Here is a 19427-nt window from a genome sequence, read left to right as displayed (position 1 = left end):
TATATTTTCAGGAAGATTTTTAAGAAAAGAAAAATTAGCTTGAAATTAGATACCAGGTTCATTGGCTCTGGCTGAATGATACACTTTAATGAGTAACCTGATGTGATCTTTGTAAAAGAGAACGAGGGTGTTCATTATGGCTACTTTCAAAAAAAGGTTGAATGTGATTGTAGTCTCTCCACGGTGCTTCTCATTTTCCGCGGTGTTCTGGAGGGTCATGGGGGAAGAACTGCTCCTGGGTGGAAAAACCAAGTTGAAGACTTGACTCTGTTTAAGGATAAATGGTGCCTGTTGAAGGGCTTTTCTTCTTTTACTTCTCTTTCTCCTGCTCCTCCTTCTCCTCCTCTTTTTCCTTTGTCATCATTGTCTTTGTACAGTTACGGTCCTGTTCTTATGAATATAATTAAAAAACAGTATTTTACCTAAGCTACTGCCATATTCGAGGAACGGTCTGTGAAATGTTTTTGTAACAACCAGTTATAAATATTCTCTGTGATTAATTGAATAAAACAACTGGTTTTTTTTTGTTTTTTTTTTTTTTTTTGTTCCTATTCTTATGATATGAGAATTAAAAAAAACACACAGCAGTCCCAACTAAATAGATCTCTTATGTCTTCAAAACTATAGAAGCCAATTCTTTTGGTCTGGAGCTTAAAGCTCTTTTTTCCCCCTCACAATGTAAATGAAAATAGAAAGTTCCTTTATTACTCCTGTTTAATGGGGCTCAATAGTGCTTGTTAATCTTTTAACATATTCTTATATGTGATTTTAAAACATGTTTTTTTATGCTTATTTACGGAGAATGTACAATTTAACATAAATATTTGCTTTTAATCCACATTTTAGATACAAAACAGGGTCCAGAAATGTTATGAATAGTGTTTGGGTGACGACAGGGTCTTTCCCCATCAGAGCACAGGTGACCATTACATGTCACAAACGATTTATTTTCCAAACATATACAAATAAATTTATATTTCACTTTGGCAGCAGAAACTGTAGGTGAAAAATCAGTTTTAAAGTAGGAATTCATTAACTATTTCACACTTGTATTATGCTTTTACCCTTCTAGTTACATACATAGAGAATCACGGTGGGACCATAAAAATACACGTCTAGCATTTGAATGCTCTATGAATTTGAGAATGAAATTTATTGGTGCATAAACTTCTATGGCCTATATTGATGAGTTTCATTTTCAGAACTAAATATCCTAGTCAGTTACACACATACACCCTGAGGCTATAACAAGCTACAGCCATTAATATATAATTTTTTAACTAGACAACTATCGAGCACCTACTGTGTGCTTAGCACTGTGCTAGGCACTTAAAAGTGAAGTGGGGTAATAACAGGTGTAAGACACAGCACAGTCTTCCATGGTCTTGCATACTAAGATCATTCACACAACATTTTAGAAAATGCAACTTTACCCAATTCGGTGCCAGAGTGAATTAGTTTGAAGTTCAGAGGCCTAGGAAAGGTCTCAGAAACCTGCTTGAGCATAGTCTGTTGGGGATCTAAGAGATGTATATGAATAACTTGGTAATCATGGAGATTCATGATTATGAATGGAGATTCATAGTTCACGGAGATTCAGGAACATTTCGGTCGTTCCATGTCAGAATCCTTAGCCATCAGCCAAAGATTCCTTTAGGAATTTGACACTTCAAATGGCTAAGAACGTACACATTGGTAACAGCACACCAGACCCTGGGAATTCTGACCGAAGAATGGTCTTTGTGTAGGAGGCGGTCTTCCTTTTCTAATAACTTGCTGGAGGGTCTAGGTGTTCACATCCTTTCTCTTTGCTGCTCACATAAGAGAAGCAACTGTTAGGGGTCTGAGGCAGCCATCTAGACAGCTGTCGGCTGTAGGTTGTAGGCTGCCTCACTGCCAAGTTGGAAAGCAGACACCAGCCAGAAGAATCCTACTCTTGGTGTGGTGGCAGTTAATTCAGTTCTACCAGGCAGAATGCAAGCTCTGTTACTTGTCAGAATTACGCAAGGCCTGTGGGTCCCCAGGCCCCTAGAGGATGACAGGTATACAAAGCTACTGGATAGGGAAAGAGAAGAGAGGAAGGGGAAGATGCAGTTTGAGAAAGGAGTATGTGCGTGGCGGGGGGGTGGAGGGGAAGGCTCTGCATTAGTGAGCCTCCAGTGTTTCCCAGGCCCTTGAGATGGGAGACCTTTGTATGAAAGCTAATTTAAAAACAAATTACCTGTAACTCAGTTTTGTTGAGTTGCAACCCCCATTTATCCCCAACTGGAGAATTTATAAGTAACTATTACTTGCTAAGGATAGAATGACATGAAAAGAGGCATTTCCCTTAAAAGGGCATTTTCTGCCTAAACAGTATTGTTAACTTCCTACAGATTTGCCCTCAAACTTACCCTCAATTCTTTGACGACCTCAGGCAACCTTCCATTATTTTGTAAAACAATCAGTTCCAGATGAACAGGTGACCCAGAGGAAGTTAGTCTTTCTTCAGCATCACAGACCATGTTGGATTCTTATTTACTCTTTCTTCACCAGCTACACGTATGCTGTAAAGTTGGCATCACCTAACAGTAACAGAACTCATGCTCCTTTGTTTTTGGTAAAGCATGTTAAAATATTTTTCCTCAAAATCTTGTCATAAACCTAGTTTGCATATTTAGATTCTTTTCCATATCAACTTTACTGATAAAAGTTTGCTACCCAGATTTTCAGGAGTCTGGAAAGTATGAAGTGGTAATGGGTAGAGTCGAGGTGGCCATTTTCGATTTATTCTAAATAATAGGTTAATTTCTTTCATTTGGTATACTAACATAGCTAGATCAGAGAAGATACAAGTAAAAATTTCATATATTTGACAATCACCAAGTTGTGCCAGTTAGTTGTAATAGAGCAGGTGCTTTACATTTTGACCAACGTGTCCTTCAGAAAGTCCCGAAGACTCCGATACAACGGAGCACGTGCTTTCACTGCAAAATGGAACGAACAACTAAGTTGGGTTCAACATAGGCAATACATTCACTTGTGAAACCTAGTCTCACTATAGTCTCAAGGAATTTCAGATTCTGTCCTGCAGGCAAATCAGCTATGTTATAGATGGTAGGGTGGGGCGGGGCTTGAGCTTAGAGTCAAGGCCAAGTGCTAAATCTAGAGACCAGTCTTGCTTCTTACCCCTTACTCTGCACGGTTTTCATTTTGACTCTTAGCCAGTATGGGCAGTACCTCAGTTTTCAATATAGGATAAACCAAACCAGAGGAAAAGATGCCAATTTTATAGAAGCATGATAAAGTATTTCTGGAATATTTTTTTAAATGGGTTAGTATTGTGCATTTCTTACAGATTGATGATTTGATAAGAAGCCTGTAGTGGGCAAACTACATTCAATTGGAATAGCTTGAATTCTGTCGACAAGCAAATGGTGGCTGTAGCATTAAGGCTTTCAGTCAGTAAGAACTTACAACAACATGAAAGCTGTCTGATTTATTTTTAACACTTCTGATTTTAGACTGTGCAAAGAACTGGGGACTGTTTTATTCATTTTTATAATTAGTAAAAAGATTTATCAAAGAAAAAGTTAGGATTTTTCGTGTGCTTTATAATTTGAAGAAAAAATTTGAATATTGGTAGAAAGGTAAAATTTGAATTTTACTTTAGAGGAACACACATTACATTTTAAAAGTCATAATTTGCTTCATACCAAGAATAACAAGAATCCTTTATACTTACATGATAGTTTTATACAGCAAGATTTTAAAGATAATTTATCTTAAATGGCAGTTATGACTTGGAGCAATAGCTCTTCAGTTAATCAGAAATGAAAATGAAGCTTTTTTTTTTTTTTAATATGAAATTCTGGCCCATGTCATGTATTCAGAGCATATATTTTTTTTGTTGTTGTTAGATTTGTCTTAAAAGTGAGAACCAGTAATGCTTTTAATCGATAAGTGATACCAAGAAAGCTATGTATAATAAATATATAAGTACAGTGTCAGTACAAACCTTGTAAAATAAATAAATTTGAACACCAGCTCAGTCTACTTTTGCTTTAAGAAATGGTTAAATTTCTTGTTAAGATGTCACAACTCAGTAATTAATTTATACATCATTCTAAGTTCAATTTGTGAAAACCAAAAGTGGAATAATCTGTGAATACATAAGCAATAAACTTAAAAAAAAAACACAACAACCCAGCATCATTCTCTACATAAAAAGAGATGCTAAAGAAGAGTCCACTACGGTGCATAATACAGAACCTACACCGAATTACTCTTTAATGACTCCTACAGGATGTATCTACATTTGCCCCGAAGTTTCCAATTGTCAGCCATGACGTGTAGGACTGAACTAGCTTACTTGTTTTCAGACCTCTGTGGTCTTGTTCCCAGTTTTCTAAGTCAGGTCAGCAAATTATGGCTCTGTGCCGAATCCAGCCTGCCACCAGGTTTTTTATGGCTCTTGAACTAAGAATAGTCTTTATTCTTAGGTTTGAGTGATAGAAAAAAAACCCAAAAGAGAGTTATTAGTGATGTGAAAATAGATGAAGTTGCGATTTCAGCATCTGTAAGTGGTTTTATTGGAACATAGCCACACTCACATCTGTATGGTCTGTGGCTGCTTTTGCACTGTTACCAGCTGAGCTGAGTGGCTGCAGTGGAGACCAAAGGACCCAGAAAGCCTAAAATCCTCACGGTCTGGCCCTTTATGGACAGAGTTTGCTGACCCTTGTTCTAAGTACGTTACTGCAAGCTTAGCAGTGTTCCGACTGCTGACATTTATAAAATGGCCACCTCCTGGGCTTCTTGGCTGCATTCATCAGGAAACTGGGTGGTAGGTAGCCCGGTGCCATTTTGCTTGACCTCAGCGTGGACCTTACATCATGTGTGAAGAAGTCTTCAGAAATCATCAGTTTCCAGTTTAAGTCTGATGAAGGTAAAGGAAATTATATTTGTTTCCACCATGTTCACTCTAGACTTCAACTTCTTACCAAAGGATCTTCACCTGTAAAGTGGTATACATAGGTTTGTGAATATATTTAAAATGAAGGAGCAGCAACATCTGCAGTGTAGTAGCAAGGGTTTAGTGTGGTTCAACAAAGGGAAACCCATAATTCTGGTGGCTGGTTTAGAAGAGTGAGTCTTGGAGGACATGGGGACTTAGAGTGGAGAAGGGAGTTGGGGGAAATTGGAAGGGGAGGTGAACCATGAGAGACTATGGACTCTGAAAAACAATCTGAGGGTTTTGAAGGGACGGGGGGTGGGAGGTTGGGGTACCAGGTGGTGGGTATTATAGAGTGCACGGATTGCATGGAGCACGGGGTGTGGTGCAAAAATAATGAATACTGTTATGCTGGAAATAAAAACAAAAAACAAAAAACAAAAAACAAAAAAAAAAAAAAAGAAGAGCGAGTCTTGGCCATAAACCTGTAGTGTTGGGACGCCTGGGTGGCTCAGTGGATTAAAGCCTCTGCCTTCGGCTCAGGTCATGATCTCAGGGTCCTGGGATCAAGTCCTGCATTGGGTCCCTGATCAGCAGGACCCTGCTTCTCCAGCTGCCTGCCACTCCCCCTGCTTGTGCTCTCTCTGACAAATAAATAAATAAAATCTTCCAAAACAAACAAACAAACTTGGGGTGTCATAACGTTGTGTTCCTGGGAGGTGGAACGTGAGCCCGTTTCTGGCCTGGAACACCACAGCCTTTCGAAGGATTTTTAAAATCACAATCAGGGGCGCCTGGGTGACTCGGTGGGTTAAGCCGCTGCCTTCGGCTTAGGTCATGATCTCGGGGTCCTGGGATCGAGCCCCTCATCGGGCTGTCTGCTTGGCGGGGAGCCTACTTCCTCCTCTCTCTCTGCCTGCCTCTCTGCCTACTTGTGATCTCTGTCTGTCAAATAAATAAATAAATAAAATCTTAAAAAAAAAATCACAATCAGATGAACTAAATCTTTTCTAAAAGGTGGGATTCTTTCAACTCTGCATCATTTCAGAGAAGATTAAGGTAAATAATTGTTTAGGATTTCTTAAATTATTAAGGGGTAACTGAAAACTTCAGGAGTGAAAGTTTTAGAACATGAAACCTTATGTTCTCGAAAACACTAAACTTGCCTTCTTGTGAACACAGAAAATCTCTTCTGAGAAGCATCCCTTTCTGAGGACACTGTAAAGAAGTTTATAACATGAGAGTCATATTCCCATAGTTCCAACCATGGCTGTTTTTAAAGAAAAACTTCCCCAACTTTAAGCAAAGCTGAGGTCAACTGAATGATTCTGAATGTCTGCTTGCTTTAGGAAAATACAGTCCAAAGGCATATTTCTAAATCCACTCTCCCCCTCACCCCCATAATGCTCATTTGTAGTAAGCTTCTCTGAGTCAGACATCCGGTGGCGTTGCACTCCTACAGACTTCCTTAATCCTGCGGCACGATGAGGGCTCCGTTCATGCGGAGTGTGATGCTACTATCACTATGGAGGTCAGAATAGAGGGGTATGTACAACCTTACATCTCGGATTCATTTGATATTAAGTTCTTGATCTGAGAAAATATTTTGAATTTTGATTACTGTCCTTAACAGTGTCTGCTCACAGATCCACTGCCAAGGTGAAGCATTCTCTGAAAAATTGGAGAGGCTCAATATTGGTGCTTAGTCCTAAAGAGAAGTGTTCTGTGCACAGTCACTATTATCTGATGTGTGATGTGGATTGCCGCTCTGGCTCTGAGAGTTCCTTCAGATGAGCCTTTACATACAGAACCTACGTATCCGTGAACCTCTCAGAGTAGCTGGATACGCCGGTGGTCTGAAGGAGGGTGTTTCCTGTATTTGGTCCCATCTGTTGTTTTTGAAGAGCTTTGTATGTGTAGTACGGGGCACTGATTATCTTAGGAGTTTCTCCTTAAATGTAGAAACATAGGCTCAGTGTATTGGACCTTCTTTTGTGCTCTTAAAAATCAGATTAGGTCCTGCCAAAAGGCATCAATGAATTCTTTAATCGTGAGCTTCTACAATTTTATATAAGAAATTCCTGATCATGGGGCGCCTGGGTGGCTCAGTGAGTTAAAGCCTCTGCCTTCAGCTCAGGTCATGATCCTGGGGTCCTGGGATGGAGCCCCGCATTGGGCTTTCTGCTCAGCAGAGAGCCTGCTTCCTCCTCTCTCTCTGCCTGCTTCTCTGCCTGTGATCTCTGTCAAATAAATAAATAAAATCTTAAGAAAAAAATCCTGATTATGATAAAGGCAGACGATGAAGCCCCACAGTGTAAGCAGCAATGCCTTCACCATGGTAGCAGTCTCTCAATTTTAGAACGACAATGGCTTAGGTAAGGAGTGGGCTTTAATAATCACTGGGTAGTTCATTAAGAAATTTAAAAAAACCAATAACAACTAGGTTAACTTTTTTTTTTTTTTTAAAATTGGGTTTCATGTAATTTGTTTGAAGATGGAATGACGTTTACCCTGTGGATACCAAGCGGTGGGTGGGCCACCAAAGTGAGTTCACTGCAGTTTCCAGATAGAGGCTGTTATGCAGTTTTGAATGCCAGATTTTTATTTTTTTAATTGAGGCAGACCGTGATGAGGTTTTTGAGGCTAAATCAAACCTCAAAATGGACAGCATGAAACTAAAAATCCAAAGGAATGAGAGCCAAATGACCCATAGTAGTCCTTCGAGAATCTTTGTGTTAGTAATGGTTAAGGCAGTTCCAGGTCTGATAAAATAAGGCTGATGTAGTAGTTTGAACAAGTTGGTTGTCTTCTTGAGACCTTCGTTAGGCTATCTACAAAACCAGTTGGTCTAAAATTAAAATGCTGATGGGACGCCTGGGTGGCTCAGTGGGTTAAGCCTCTGCCTTCAGCTCAGGTCATGATCTCAGGGTCCTGGGATTGAGCCCCGCATCGGGCTCTCTGCTCAGTGGAGAGCCTGCTTCCCGCTCTCTGCCTGCCTCTCTGCCTACTTGTGATCTTTCTCTCTGTCAAATACATAAATAAAATCTTAAAAAAAATAAAATTAAAATGCTGAAGGCACATGGATCTTCAAAGCCCTTTTCCTATTTTTTAGGTACGATTCTCATCTGCCTTCAGGGGACATCGTCCTCTGGGCCTGCTATGCCTTACACAGTGGGCCCCCATTTCAGAATGACGCAGTGACTCAGTCTACCTGGGTAAAACATGCCAGCCTCGGTTATTGTCGGTAGTCTATGGCATCACTGGAGGGCAAGCTGCCCACTGGTTTCTCCTCCTTGCTTTGGACACTTTCTGAGGCCAAGACCTGAGAAGATGATGTGAGTCCTCGGGGCTGTTTAGTTGACTTGGTGAACTTCTTGAATTCACTTGCAAAAGAAATGCCTTTTCTTTTGTCTTCTCTGGATGCCTGTGGAAAAAAGAACCTTCCGTGGGTATAAGGTGAAAGCCAGGATCCTCAATCATCTGCCACAGTATCCCTTTCCTCTTCCTCTCTAGTGGGTAGAATTTTGGGAAGAAGTGCTGAGGGAGTCCTCGCTCAAGACTACTTACTCACAGTGGAGTACATTTCTTTTTATGCAGTGAAAGTGAAGCCAAACTATTTTCTCCCTACTAAACCCTTGACTCAGAACCTTTCTCCTAGATTTCATAAGTTCCCAGATTTGATTACCACATGGTTATGAGTATCAAATGTTTTGTGGAGAGAGGAAAAGAACTTTGAACTTTACCTGCACCTGCTCCTTTAGCTTAAGGATGAATTTTCCTGCACCTTTCCACTTGCTCTGGGCTTGAAACACACATTCCTGATCCAAAAGAACCCTCTGGGAGGACTTCGGGGTAGAAGACTTCTTGGTAGCATCTTTCACCACTTCTTCCAAAAGCACATAGTCACTCGGGTTGGGGTTGCTCAGGATGCTATAGGAATATTTGGCTTTGCATAAGGTCTGAAAGAGAAGTTATAGTCCACTGAATATAGACACAGTATCTCCAACACTTGCATTCATTCTGAAGGAAACCTGAAGGTGGGAAGATGTCACAGACTTTTAGAGGAGGGGGATCTATCTCAGATTGCATCGTCCCATTCCTCAGTTTATGGTTGCACAGTTGTTGCCTGTAACATGCTCTCCCAGGTTACCTGATTGGGCTTCACAGCAGACCGTGATGTAGGTATTACGGCCCCATTTTCAGACAAGGAAACAATACAGAGGTTAAGCAGACTCCAGAGAATGCACAGCTAATGAGTAACAGAAGACGGACGTGGACTGGGTCTATGAGCACCAAAGCTCATAGACATGAAGGTCACAGACCGGGAGGAACAGAACCCTGATCCTAGGCAGCCCCTCTATCACGTTTTTGGATGTGGAAAGCATTTTAGTAATTGACCCGGTCTCCCTTCTCATTTAGTATAAGATCGTCTTTCACGTACGCATTTATTTGCTCATCAAATGCTTAGTGAGGGCCTTCTGTGTCCCAGATACTGTACTTTGGGGGAGAGAAAGGTGAAAAAAACAAACATAGGTCTGGACTCTCTTGGAGTTCAAACTCTATGAAGGAGACAAATATTAACCATGCCATCGTGCGACAGCAAATAGCACCTAATAGTGCTTACCAGGTGCTGGGCATTGTACATCTTACGTGTATTTACTGACTTAATCTTCACAACCCTGTGTGGAAAGGACTATTACACAGTCTCTGCATTGTGGAGGTAGTAGCTTACCACATAGGATATAATAATGTGTGCTGGAGCCAAATGGACTGGGCCAATGAGGTCAGATGTGGTGGGACTCTCCACACAACAGAAACTGGCCAACACTAAAAACCAGTTGGGCTTTTTCTTCTTCTTCTTCTTCTTTTTTTTCCTTAAGAGAGCCAGTTAACCAGCACACCACAGTAACTGAGGCACTAAGAAGGACAGCCGGGATATGAACTCAGCAACTCATTATTTATTTATTTATTTTAACAAAAAAGGATTTTATTTATTTATTTGACAGACAGAGATCACAAGTAGGCAGAGAGGCAGGCAGAGGGAGAGGAGGAAGCAGGCTCCCCGCTTAGCAGAGAGCCCAATGCGGGGCTTGATCCCAGGACCCTGAGATCATGACCTAAGCCGAAGGCAGAGGCTTAACCCACTGAGTCACCCAGGTGCCCCTGAACTGAGCAATTTAATGTAGAGTCTGTGCTGTTAACTATTATGCTCTACCACTTTTCAAATGGGTAGTTAATAAACACAAACCATGACGGGACTTGAAGGAAGGAGATACAGTCCTTTGAAACCATGTACACAAAGAAGCATGACTTAGAAGAGGGAAAGGGCCAGAGAAGGCCTCCGGCATGTCCTCTGTAAAATCTCAGAAACAGTCACCAGGGACTGGCTTAGGCATTTCTGGGACAATGAAATTACTCCTCTGTGGAGTCCCCTCCTAAATCTTTTCCCAACAGTTCCACGGAAAGTGGGACTCATGATAGATACCAGGCAAATGTCTGCTGAAGGAATGAACTAGTATGTCCTAACCTAGAGGCACAATCTCCCTTTTCAGATACCCATTGGTCTAGAACTTCATTCATAAAATGAGCTGACATCTGATTTGTGCCAGTGGTTTACAGTGAGGAGCCGACTTGAGGTGAGCGAGGGTGAGGCTTTCACCTGCTGAATGACATCCTGTGCGGTGCTGACACGGGGCGCTTTGATGACCGTTCGAGGTTGCTCTGGAGAAACATCATGCACTTGGACAAAGAAACTCTCCTCCTCTGAGCTCAGGATCACCTCCTTGTCATCTTGAATAATGCTTCTCTCTTCTAGGTTCTATGTTAGAAAAAGAAAGAAAGTATGAGTAAATGGTAAGATGATGAAGAAAAAGAAAGAAAAACTCAGTGAAAATGTGAGCTGTATCTGGGCAATGTGGGAACTATTTCTCAGCTTTCTATTTCATATACGAGTTAATAGTTCATAAATGATTCTACAAGGATATCCATGTCTTCTGAGAGGAAGAAAGTAATGTAGGGATTTCTGCTGATGTTTACAGACTGATAAGGTCTGGCTCACAGTGAGCCAGTAGATCTCTATATACTACAGAGTCCAAGTCAACTGTGGATACATTTGTAAAAGGACAACACACCATATTGCCAATGACCAAAAGCCAAATAAGAACACCGTGAATTACATTTAAGAGAGAGCCCATCCATTCCCTACACAGGCCTTGGGCAATTAAGGAATGCTAGACATCCGAACAATGAAACATGCAAACAGACTCTCAGCCAGACTGGATGGACAGAACCAGCAGTGAAAAGGCCGAAACGATGGCTGGAGGTTAGGATACACTGCAACGAATATCGACAAAATTCTCAGTAAGTGTTGAGAATTGGTCATCAGGTTAATTGGCTTTTGGTGACTCGGCTTTCAGTAAATTTTACACATGTAACTATATATTAAATATATATTTAGATATATCTATAGATATATGAATCTTATTAAAATTTTTAAAGAGTATAGAAATATATCAATAAAAAGTCAAACTTTCCCCATCATTAGCTTTTTCTTCCCCTCTCATCTTATTCTCCACAAAAAACCCCACTGTTGTTAGGTTATATATGCTTCTAAACATCTGCTATCAATCTACGTATTTTTGTGTGAACAAATACATACAATGAAACCCTGCAATTATGTGAATTTGGGTATAATATGATTATCAAATGGCTCCTAATTTTGTTAGCGCCATTCTCAAATGAAAGGTAGCTTACAATTCTCTTCCACAAGGCTGGGGGTGGTCTGTAGGGGGAAGGTCAGCTCTATCCTAGGAGCTGAGCATTTAGCAGGAAAGTCCCTGGATCTCTAACAGTCTCCTGGCCTAATCTCCTCAGATCAAGCCCTGAAATGATGCTAACTAACCAGAAAAATCCAAGAATCACTGCCACTCTCCTGGAGGTTCCAACCAGCGGTATGGCCCAGAATTGTCCCGGGCAATATTGAAGTCTGAATGGATAACTGCCACCAGGTGGCGCCAAACTGCAGCCACGATCAGAAAGAATAGGTTCCTGGAGCTTCTTGCCAAACAGCCCCCCAGGCTCAGTCCAATCATTTCATTAATCTTGCAATCATGGTTCCTACAATTTTCAGGACTGATGTTTTTGGACCCCGTTTTTTATCTTATGGGTGTTGGGGAGGGGAGAGTTACTGTCTATTTTTATTATATAAACTCCATATAATGTTTTTCTTTTCTTTTTTTTTTTTTTTTTTAAAGATTTTATTTATTTATTTATTTGACAGAGAGAAATCACAAGTAGATGGAGAGGCAGGCAGAGAGAGAGAGAGGGAAGCAGGCTCCCTGCTGAGCAAGGAGCCCGATGCGGGACTCGATCCCAGGAACCTGAGATCATGACCTGAGCCGAAGGCAGCGGCTTAACCCACTGAGCCACCCAGGCGCCCTCCATATAATGTTTTTCAACTTGTTTTTTTGTCCCCACTTAAAAGATTGTGGTGTTTAGGTCCAATTCCTAGATATTTAGCTGTGTAATACGTCACTATGTTGATCATAATATATTTAGCCAGTTGGAGAGTAGGGCTGGGTGGTAATTCATCTGACATAATTTATAATCCGTATCTTGAAAACCAGGAAGCCAAGAAGCATAAAAAAACCAAAAAAGGTTCTAATGGACACATAAAATACCTCAATAACTATGCAATAAACATTACTTTTAAGAGAGCTCTTTGGAGCCTTACTCAGAACTTATTTATTTCCAAGGAGTTTTCTGCCCACATATTAGAAGGCTCAGGTTACACCAGAACAATGGCCCTCACTTGGAGCTCTTTATAGCTTACTAAGCATTTTTTTACATATTGTCCGTATGTTTGGCGTGAGTCTCACGTCCATATTTTTCAATCAGGCAGAGTAGTTTCTCTTACAGATTTACAAATTAGGGCACAGAGTTTTACATAAGTTAAATGAGCTGTACGGTCATCTAATTTGTGGCAGAGCAAGGTCTGTCTGATTTCAAGTCCAGCAGGTAGCCCAGGAGGGCATACTGACCACAGGAAGATGTGATCCTGACAGCCTGAGAACCCAGAAGACAAGAAAACTATAAAAAGCAGGCAGGCAGGCAGGCAGAGGTCAGAGGTCATGGAGGGCAGTTTGGGGACTTTCAATATATAGGCAATCTGCATACTTATCTCACTAGTTTCACAAAATGAAATACACGGAAATACTTATAGCCCAAATCTATCAACTATGCTTGTATCTGCTTGCATTCAATAACTGCTAAATTCATTCATTCAGTCAGTAAATATTTACTGTGTGTCACTATGCACCAGATCAACCTAAACACTTAAATGTAATTTGTTCTCTCAGCAGACACATGTCAGTCATTTAAAAAAATCTCCCCACGCTTAGTGGCTCAGTCGGTTATGTTTCTGCCTTCAGCTCGGTTCATGATCCTGGAGTCCCGGAATCGAGCCCCACATGGTGCTCCCTGCTCAGGGGCGAGTCCGCTTCTCTCTCTCCCTCTGCTCCTCCCCCTGCTTGTGTTCTCTCTCTCGCTCACTCTCTCTTTCAAATAAATAAATAAATACAATCAATCTTAAAAAAAAAAATCTCCTTCCCACAAAAGCATTGTATAGGAGAGCTTGCTGTATTCTCCCCCTCAGAAAAATGCTTGTTAGCCTTCCTTTCTAATTTATCCCCCTTACGCTTCAAAATGCATCTCTTCCACCAGCCCTTATGAAATATTTATTCCTGGGGTCTCTACAGCTTGTTTTCATATGCATTTTAAAGATTTTATTTATTTATTTTAGAGAGAGATTGCTAGAAGGGGAAGGATCGAAGTGGGAGGAGCAGAGGGGGAGGGAGAGGGACAAGCAGACTCCATCCTCAGCATGGAGCCCCACATGGGGTTTGGTCCCAGGAGCATGAGATCATGACCTGAGCTTAAACCAAGAGTCAGATACTTAATCGACTGAGCCACCCAGGCGGCCCTCAGACACATTTTAAATTGCATATGGGCATTCCTAACCTCCCCAGCATGACACTCAACGGCCGGTCCATGTTCTCTCCTGCTTGCTGCCGCCTGCTGTCTCCACAGTGCTGGGCACCAGCGTCCCAGAGGGCTGGCTCAGCACCAGCCCGGGGAGCACAGGATGGGGCAACAACACTGACCGGAAAGCCACAGATGTAGTTCTTTCTATGTCTCACCTTGTCATGATTTAACCTCTGTGAACCTCCATTTCCTTATGTGTGAAATGGTTTCCATTCTGTCACGAGATCATTCAAAAGCAGTAAGTAAGAACTTTAAACACTGTAAATCATTATGCAACTATATGGTTTGAAAATTCACTTGTTGACATAATCACTTAGATACTTTTTTATAGGTAGCTGGAGAATGAGGTAAGACAATGGGAAATAAAAAGGAAGAATGTAGAGAGAAACTGAACATGACTTCCAAAGTCCAGCTAAGCCCTCTGATATTTTCTCATAAAGCCGTAATTACTAGAACTGCTTGTTAACTGTCTCTGCAACGTGTAAGTCCAATAGGGAGGGGAGGATTGGGAGACAATTACATTTCTGTGCCTAACTGAAGTGTCCTTTTATGGTCTAAGGCAAGGTTAGGAGGAAAGACAGAGGCTCTGGTTTCCCAGAGCAGATGCTGGAGCTCTCTGGAGCCAAGAGCTGGAGCTCTTGGCCACGTCCACAGTTCAGTGCACAGTGAAAATGTAGCACATGATGCTGAAAACTGGCTCTTTCTCATCTCCACTGTATCCCAACACCATGGACCTTTGATGGGCATTTTACCAACCAAGCTCTATTACATGCTCCAAAGGAACCAACCGTGTGCCCAGAACAGGGCTTGGCTCCTATTAGGTGCTCAGGAAATATTTGTTTAATCAATGGTTGAACTGACTCAACTCCTTCATTATTGATATATCATGAGGCATGACTGTCTGTGGTGAAGCAATGACTTTATAGGTCATTTTAGAAAATGGTGGGAAGTTAGTGGGTTCTTATAAAAAAGAAAAATCAATGCTCCATTCACAAACTCAGACAGGAGTTAACCAACGTAGACTGACATGCAATTACTGAATTGTTTCCTTTGTGGGAATGACCATGGGAATGTTAGTGAATGTAATGTTAATTTTTACTAATTCTGCCGGAGGCTGAGAGATTATTCTTGCTTTGTGTGAAGTTACAGAATATTTTCAAAGAACTACTGTTGTTTTGCCTAGAAGCACAGAATCTTCGAGTAGCTAAAACTTTAATAGGCATGAAGAGGCAGGCAAGGAAACCCCAAAGGTAAAAATACCAACGGGACTAGCATGACACAGTGCTGTGATGCTTACGACAATGTCTTTTCACAATGAAATCAAATCCTGGACCCAGCTGATTCCTTATGTACAGCTGATGCCGTACATAAGGAATCCTTTGAGTTCTTGCTCCCTTTCTTTTACAAAGGACAGCTTTTAGACTGAATTTCCGTACCTTAGAGATAACATTCTGAACACGCGCAAAAGAATAAAATCATTTCTCCACATTTACTTAAGAAAAACAACAGAAGTCAAGTTGCAGTTATAGGAAATTCTGAATGCAGGGAGGTGGCCAGGTGTGAGGCCGCTGATCACATACTGAGTCGTCATGGTGTCAGACACACTTACTTCCTGCTGGGTTTTTAAGACAATCCTGCCAACATAGCCTTCCTCTGGAAACCAGCTGCTTAAAATCTGCATGATCTCTTCTTCTGGACCAATGACTCTTTGGAATGGTTGTTTCCTGCATTCATTCTTTTCCTTAGATATAAAAAATTTTTCTTCCATCAAAAAATAGTCTGTGACAATAGGTTTGGTGTCTTGCTCAGTCGTCAGAATCTAAAAAAAAAGCAAAGGCAAAACTTTCATTCAAAATAAGGCTATTTTGGGATGCCTGAGTGGCTCAGTTGGTTAAGCAGCTGCCTTCGGCTCAGGTCATGATCCCAGCGTCCTGGGATCGAGTTCCACATTGGGCTCCTTGCGCGGCAGGGAGCCTGCTTCTCCCTCTGTCTCTGTCTGCCATTCTGTCTGCCTGTGCTCGCTCTCTCTCCCTCTCTCTCTCTGAAAAATAAATAAAAACAAAATCTTAAAAAAAAAATAAGGCTATTTTTCCAGCACCTGGGTGGCTCAGTTGGTTAAACAATCTGCCTTGGTCTCAGGTCATGATCCCAGGGATCAAGTTCTGCGTCGGGCTCCCCGCTTTGAGGGGGCCTGCTTCTCCCTCTGCCTCTCTCTCTCTCTCTCCCTCTGTCTCTCATGTCTCCCCCTCTATTTTTCATCTCTGTTTCACTCTCTGTCTTTCATGAATAAATAGAATCTTTAACCTGCCCCCAAACTAAAATGAGCTGTTTTTTTGCAGAGAACAAACTGATGGTTACCGGAAGGGAGGTAGGTTGGGGGATGAGTGAAATAGGTAAAGGGGGATTCATGAGACACGTATCATGGTGAGCACTGAGCAATGTATGGAATGATCGAACCATTGCATTATTATACACCTGAAATCAACATAACATTGTATGTTAGCTATACTTGAATAAATACACACACACACACACACACACACACACACACACACAAAATAAGCCTGTTTTCACAGTGTTTACATAGGTTTGATGTACCATTTATAAGTAAGACCTACTCTGCAGCGTTGCATAATTCTTCCTGGAAGACCTAAGAACTCTCTGATGTCCAAGAAGGATTGTTTATGTTCATTCTGGGCAACGACACAACTTATTCATAATCCCCAGACAGTGTAACTATTTTTCCCACAGTTGGAATGAGAGCTCCTACTGAATTACAAGCTTGAGGCTTCCCAGTCTATGCGTTTAGCTCTCTGGGATCCTGTCACTCAGGACCAGTGGCAAAGACCCTAACACAGCTTTTACCAACATCATCCCTTTTTCTCAGGTTGGAAATGCTTGTCTTCTAATGTCATCTGACCTAAGTTCCTGGGAATTCTCCTTCCAATGAACTCTTGACACCATGCCTACAAGCTTGTTTTCTTTGTTGGCGACGGACCCTGGATGGTCAAACAGAGCAGCCAAGATGAGGCTCTGGAGCCAGACGGACCTGGGTCTGAGGTTTGCCTTTAATATTGACTGACTGCGAGGTGCTGGGCATGATATTTAACCCCTTGGAGGCTCAGTTTCCCCATACATAAAATGGGAACAGTAAAAGTAACAACGTCGTCATTTCATTTTATGATACAGGCACCGGTTATGAAGCCGGATGCAGGCACTTATGAGAACCCAGTGAACACTAGCCATCACTACGGCCCCTCCGGCTGATGCATTGCTTCCCACCCGTACAGGTTACTGACAAAAGGCTCAACTTCAAGTGGGGACAGAGAAAGTTGCCACCATCTGGCTTGTATTAGGCAAACACCCTTCTCCTAGCTTGCACCAATGATGCAACTACCAGAGTCAACACTTGGCACTGCTGCATCTCACTTGGAGGAAAAGCAGAGAGAGCTGAGGACGGTGGAGGCAGAAGACTCTCAGGGAGACGCTGCTCCCTTCACCCCAGTCCTTGGTCTCTAATCGATCCTGGGCTACGGATCCTATGGGGGGCAAGACAGCTACTGCTATGAGGTATTCAGAATGTGAAGCCTCTAGGAGTGGGTCAGTCGGCACCATCATCCCCATGAGAGGGCCGTGTCACTCCCTCCTCAGTCCTGCTTTATATCCATGGAATTATTCACTAGGAGTGACAATAAAGTAACGGGCTGTTTTTTGTGGGTGGTCTATGGAAATACTACCCTACTTAATATCTCCAAATCCCCGACAATACTTTGTGATAGTAGATGCTGAAGTTCATGGCCCGATTGCTTGAAAAGATAAAAACAAACCCCCAAACAAATGCCACTCCCCCAAGTCTTGGTAGTTGCTTTTGTTTGATAGTCTATGAAAACTGGCACTTAAGCCGTTTTCTCTGACTTTAAGTCAGTTTTAAAATGTTGGGCAAATTGTTGCCTGTCCATAGAGACTTCCTCTCAAAACCCAGAACTATTTATTACTCTTATTCCATATGGTGGTTTCACTGGTTTCTGGTCTCCACCCCCGCCGCATACATTCTAGGATCCCAGCTACCTGTCGTCACACACCCTAACTTCAGAGAAAGCCCATGGTCACTCCTCTTGGTTACTGCTCCCTTGGTCTACTCCCAAGGAGGAAAAGGGATGAATTGGGTTAGGGATAAAATAGTCTGCCAAGATATTAGGTCACTGTGCTAAGGAAAAGACAAAAGACATTACACATGGGTATGCCTGTCCTTTTGATGAACTGCCTCCCTCTGGATGCTGCTTTGTTCCCGGTTTTCTCACTCAGACATGCCCTCCCATGGGGCAGTGGCCCTGCCTACAGAAAGCCACAGAGATCTTTGGGGTTCCCAAGCAGATGCGGGACCACATTAGGGGACTCAGGCCAGGGCTGCTGCAGGGTTTGGGGCAACAGGCCCTCGTTCTCTCATGTCAGGCCCTGCTGGCCCCTTTGCACCAGAGGGATGGTACCTGGAAGGCTGAGATCAAGTGACAGGGGAAGGCCGACAAGGGGGCTGCTCAACATGCACATAAATGCCTAAGGTTGGAAGGGCCAAAGATGTCTTCTTGGCCATGTGCTCCACCCTGATGTGCTAAAATTTTGATCTAACTCCTAGGACGGCAAGCAGACTTCATTCAGCTTGTGTGCAAATTCTGATGGATTAGTAAGCTCTACATTAAAAAGGGAGGGCGCCTGGGTGGCTCAGTGGGTTAAGCCGCTGCCTTCGGCTCAGGTCATGATCTCAGAATCCTGGGATCGAGTCCCGCATCGGGCTCTCTGCTCAGCGGAGAGCCTGCTTCCCTTTTTCTCTCTCTGCCTGCCTCTCCATCTACTTGTGATTTCTCTCTGTCAAATAAATAAATAAAAATCTTTAAAAAAAAAAATAAAAAAAAAAAAGGGAGATGAGGCCCGGCTCTAGGGTTAGAGGGAAGGAGTACACATGCTTGGAGAGCCACGCATTCTGGTCTTTATCCTTCCTGAACCCCATGTTTTTAATGTGTTAAAAATCCTTTTCTACAGGTTAGCTTGTCTCGTGGTATACCAAGTTCTCCCAGATCATTCTTAGGGTGGATCTTGGTGTTGAATTACACAAATAATCAAAAGGAAGCGCATCACCATGAACTTTGTGTTTTATGTATGCTTTTGTGTTTACACATGCATTTACGCATATACACAAACACACACACTTATATATATATATATATAGATGTTGGATTCTCCCAACCATGGGCTTGTTGGACTTACTTGTTGGAGAAGTTGCTTTGCCTTGGTGCCACCATTTATGGAGAAAACAGTAAAGGGCTCTGGACCCGGGACCCCATGCACTGTGACTTTGTGAGTCTGCAAACATTTTCTTTCTTCTGTATTAAACATCTGCAAGGAAGATCACATGGTTTCTTATTCACTCTCATTCTCATGTTATTTCCAGGCTATA

At 42.1% G+C, this 19427-nt stretch overlaps 1 protein-coding gene across 6 annotated transcripts in view; it reads right to left on the bottom strand.

The window, feature by feature from the left end:
• Window positions 1-190: 190 nt before the first annotated feature.
• PLCE1 (phospholipase C epsilon 1) overlaps window positions 191-19427 on the bottom strand; it is a 325782-nt gene continuing 306545 nt past the window's right edge. For all 6 annotated transcript variants that reach the window (XM_032313903.1, XM_032313905.1, XM_032313904.1 and 3 more), the window contains 6 exons: window positions 19238-19366; window positions 15585-15794; window positions 10593-10751; window positions 8677-8892; window positions 8145-8357; window positions 191-4996 (listed from right to left, as the gene is read on the bottom strand). In XM_032313903.1, coding sequence (XP_032169794.1) covers window positions 8169-8357; window positions 8677-8892; window positions 10593-10751; window positions 15585-15794; window positions 19238-19366 — 903 coding nt within the window. In that variant the 3' untranslated portion in view covers window positions 191-4996; window positions 8145-8168. The remainder of the gene's footprint in view (window positions 4997-8144; window positions 8358-8676; window positions 8893-10592; window positions 10752-15584; window positions 15795-19237; window positions 19367-19427) is intronic.

The sequence above is a fragment of the Mustela erminea genome, chromosome 14, assembly GCF_009829155.1.
Source record: "Mustela erminea isolate mMusErm1 chromosome 14, mMusErm1.Pri, whole genome shotgun sequence".
Lineage (NCBI taxonomy): Eukaryota > Metazoa > Chordata > Mammalia > Carnivora > Mustelidae > Mustela > Mustela erminea.
Note: the sequence above shows the minus strand (reverse complement) of the source record. Positions and strands in the feature narration are given on the sequence as shown.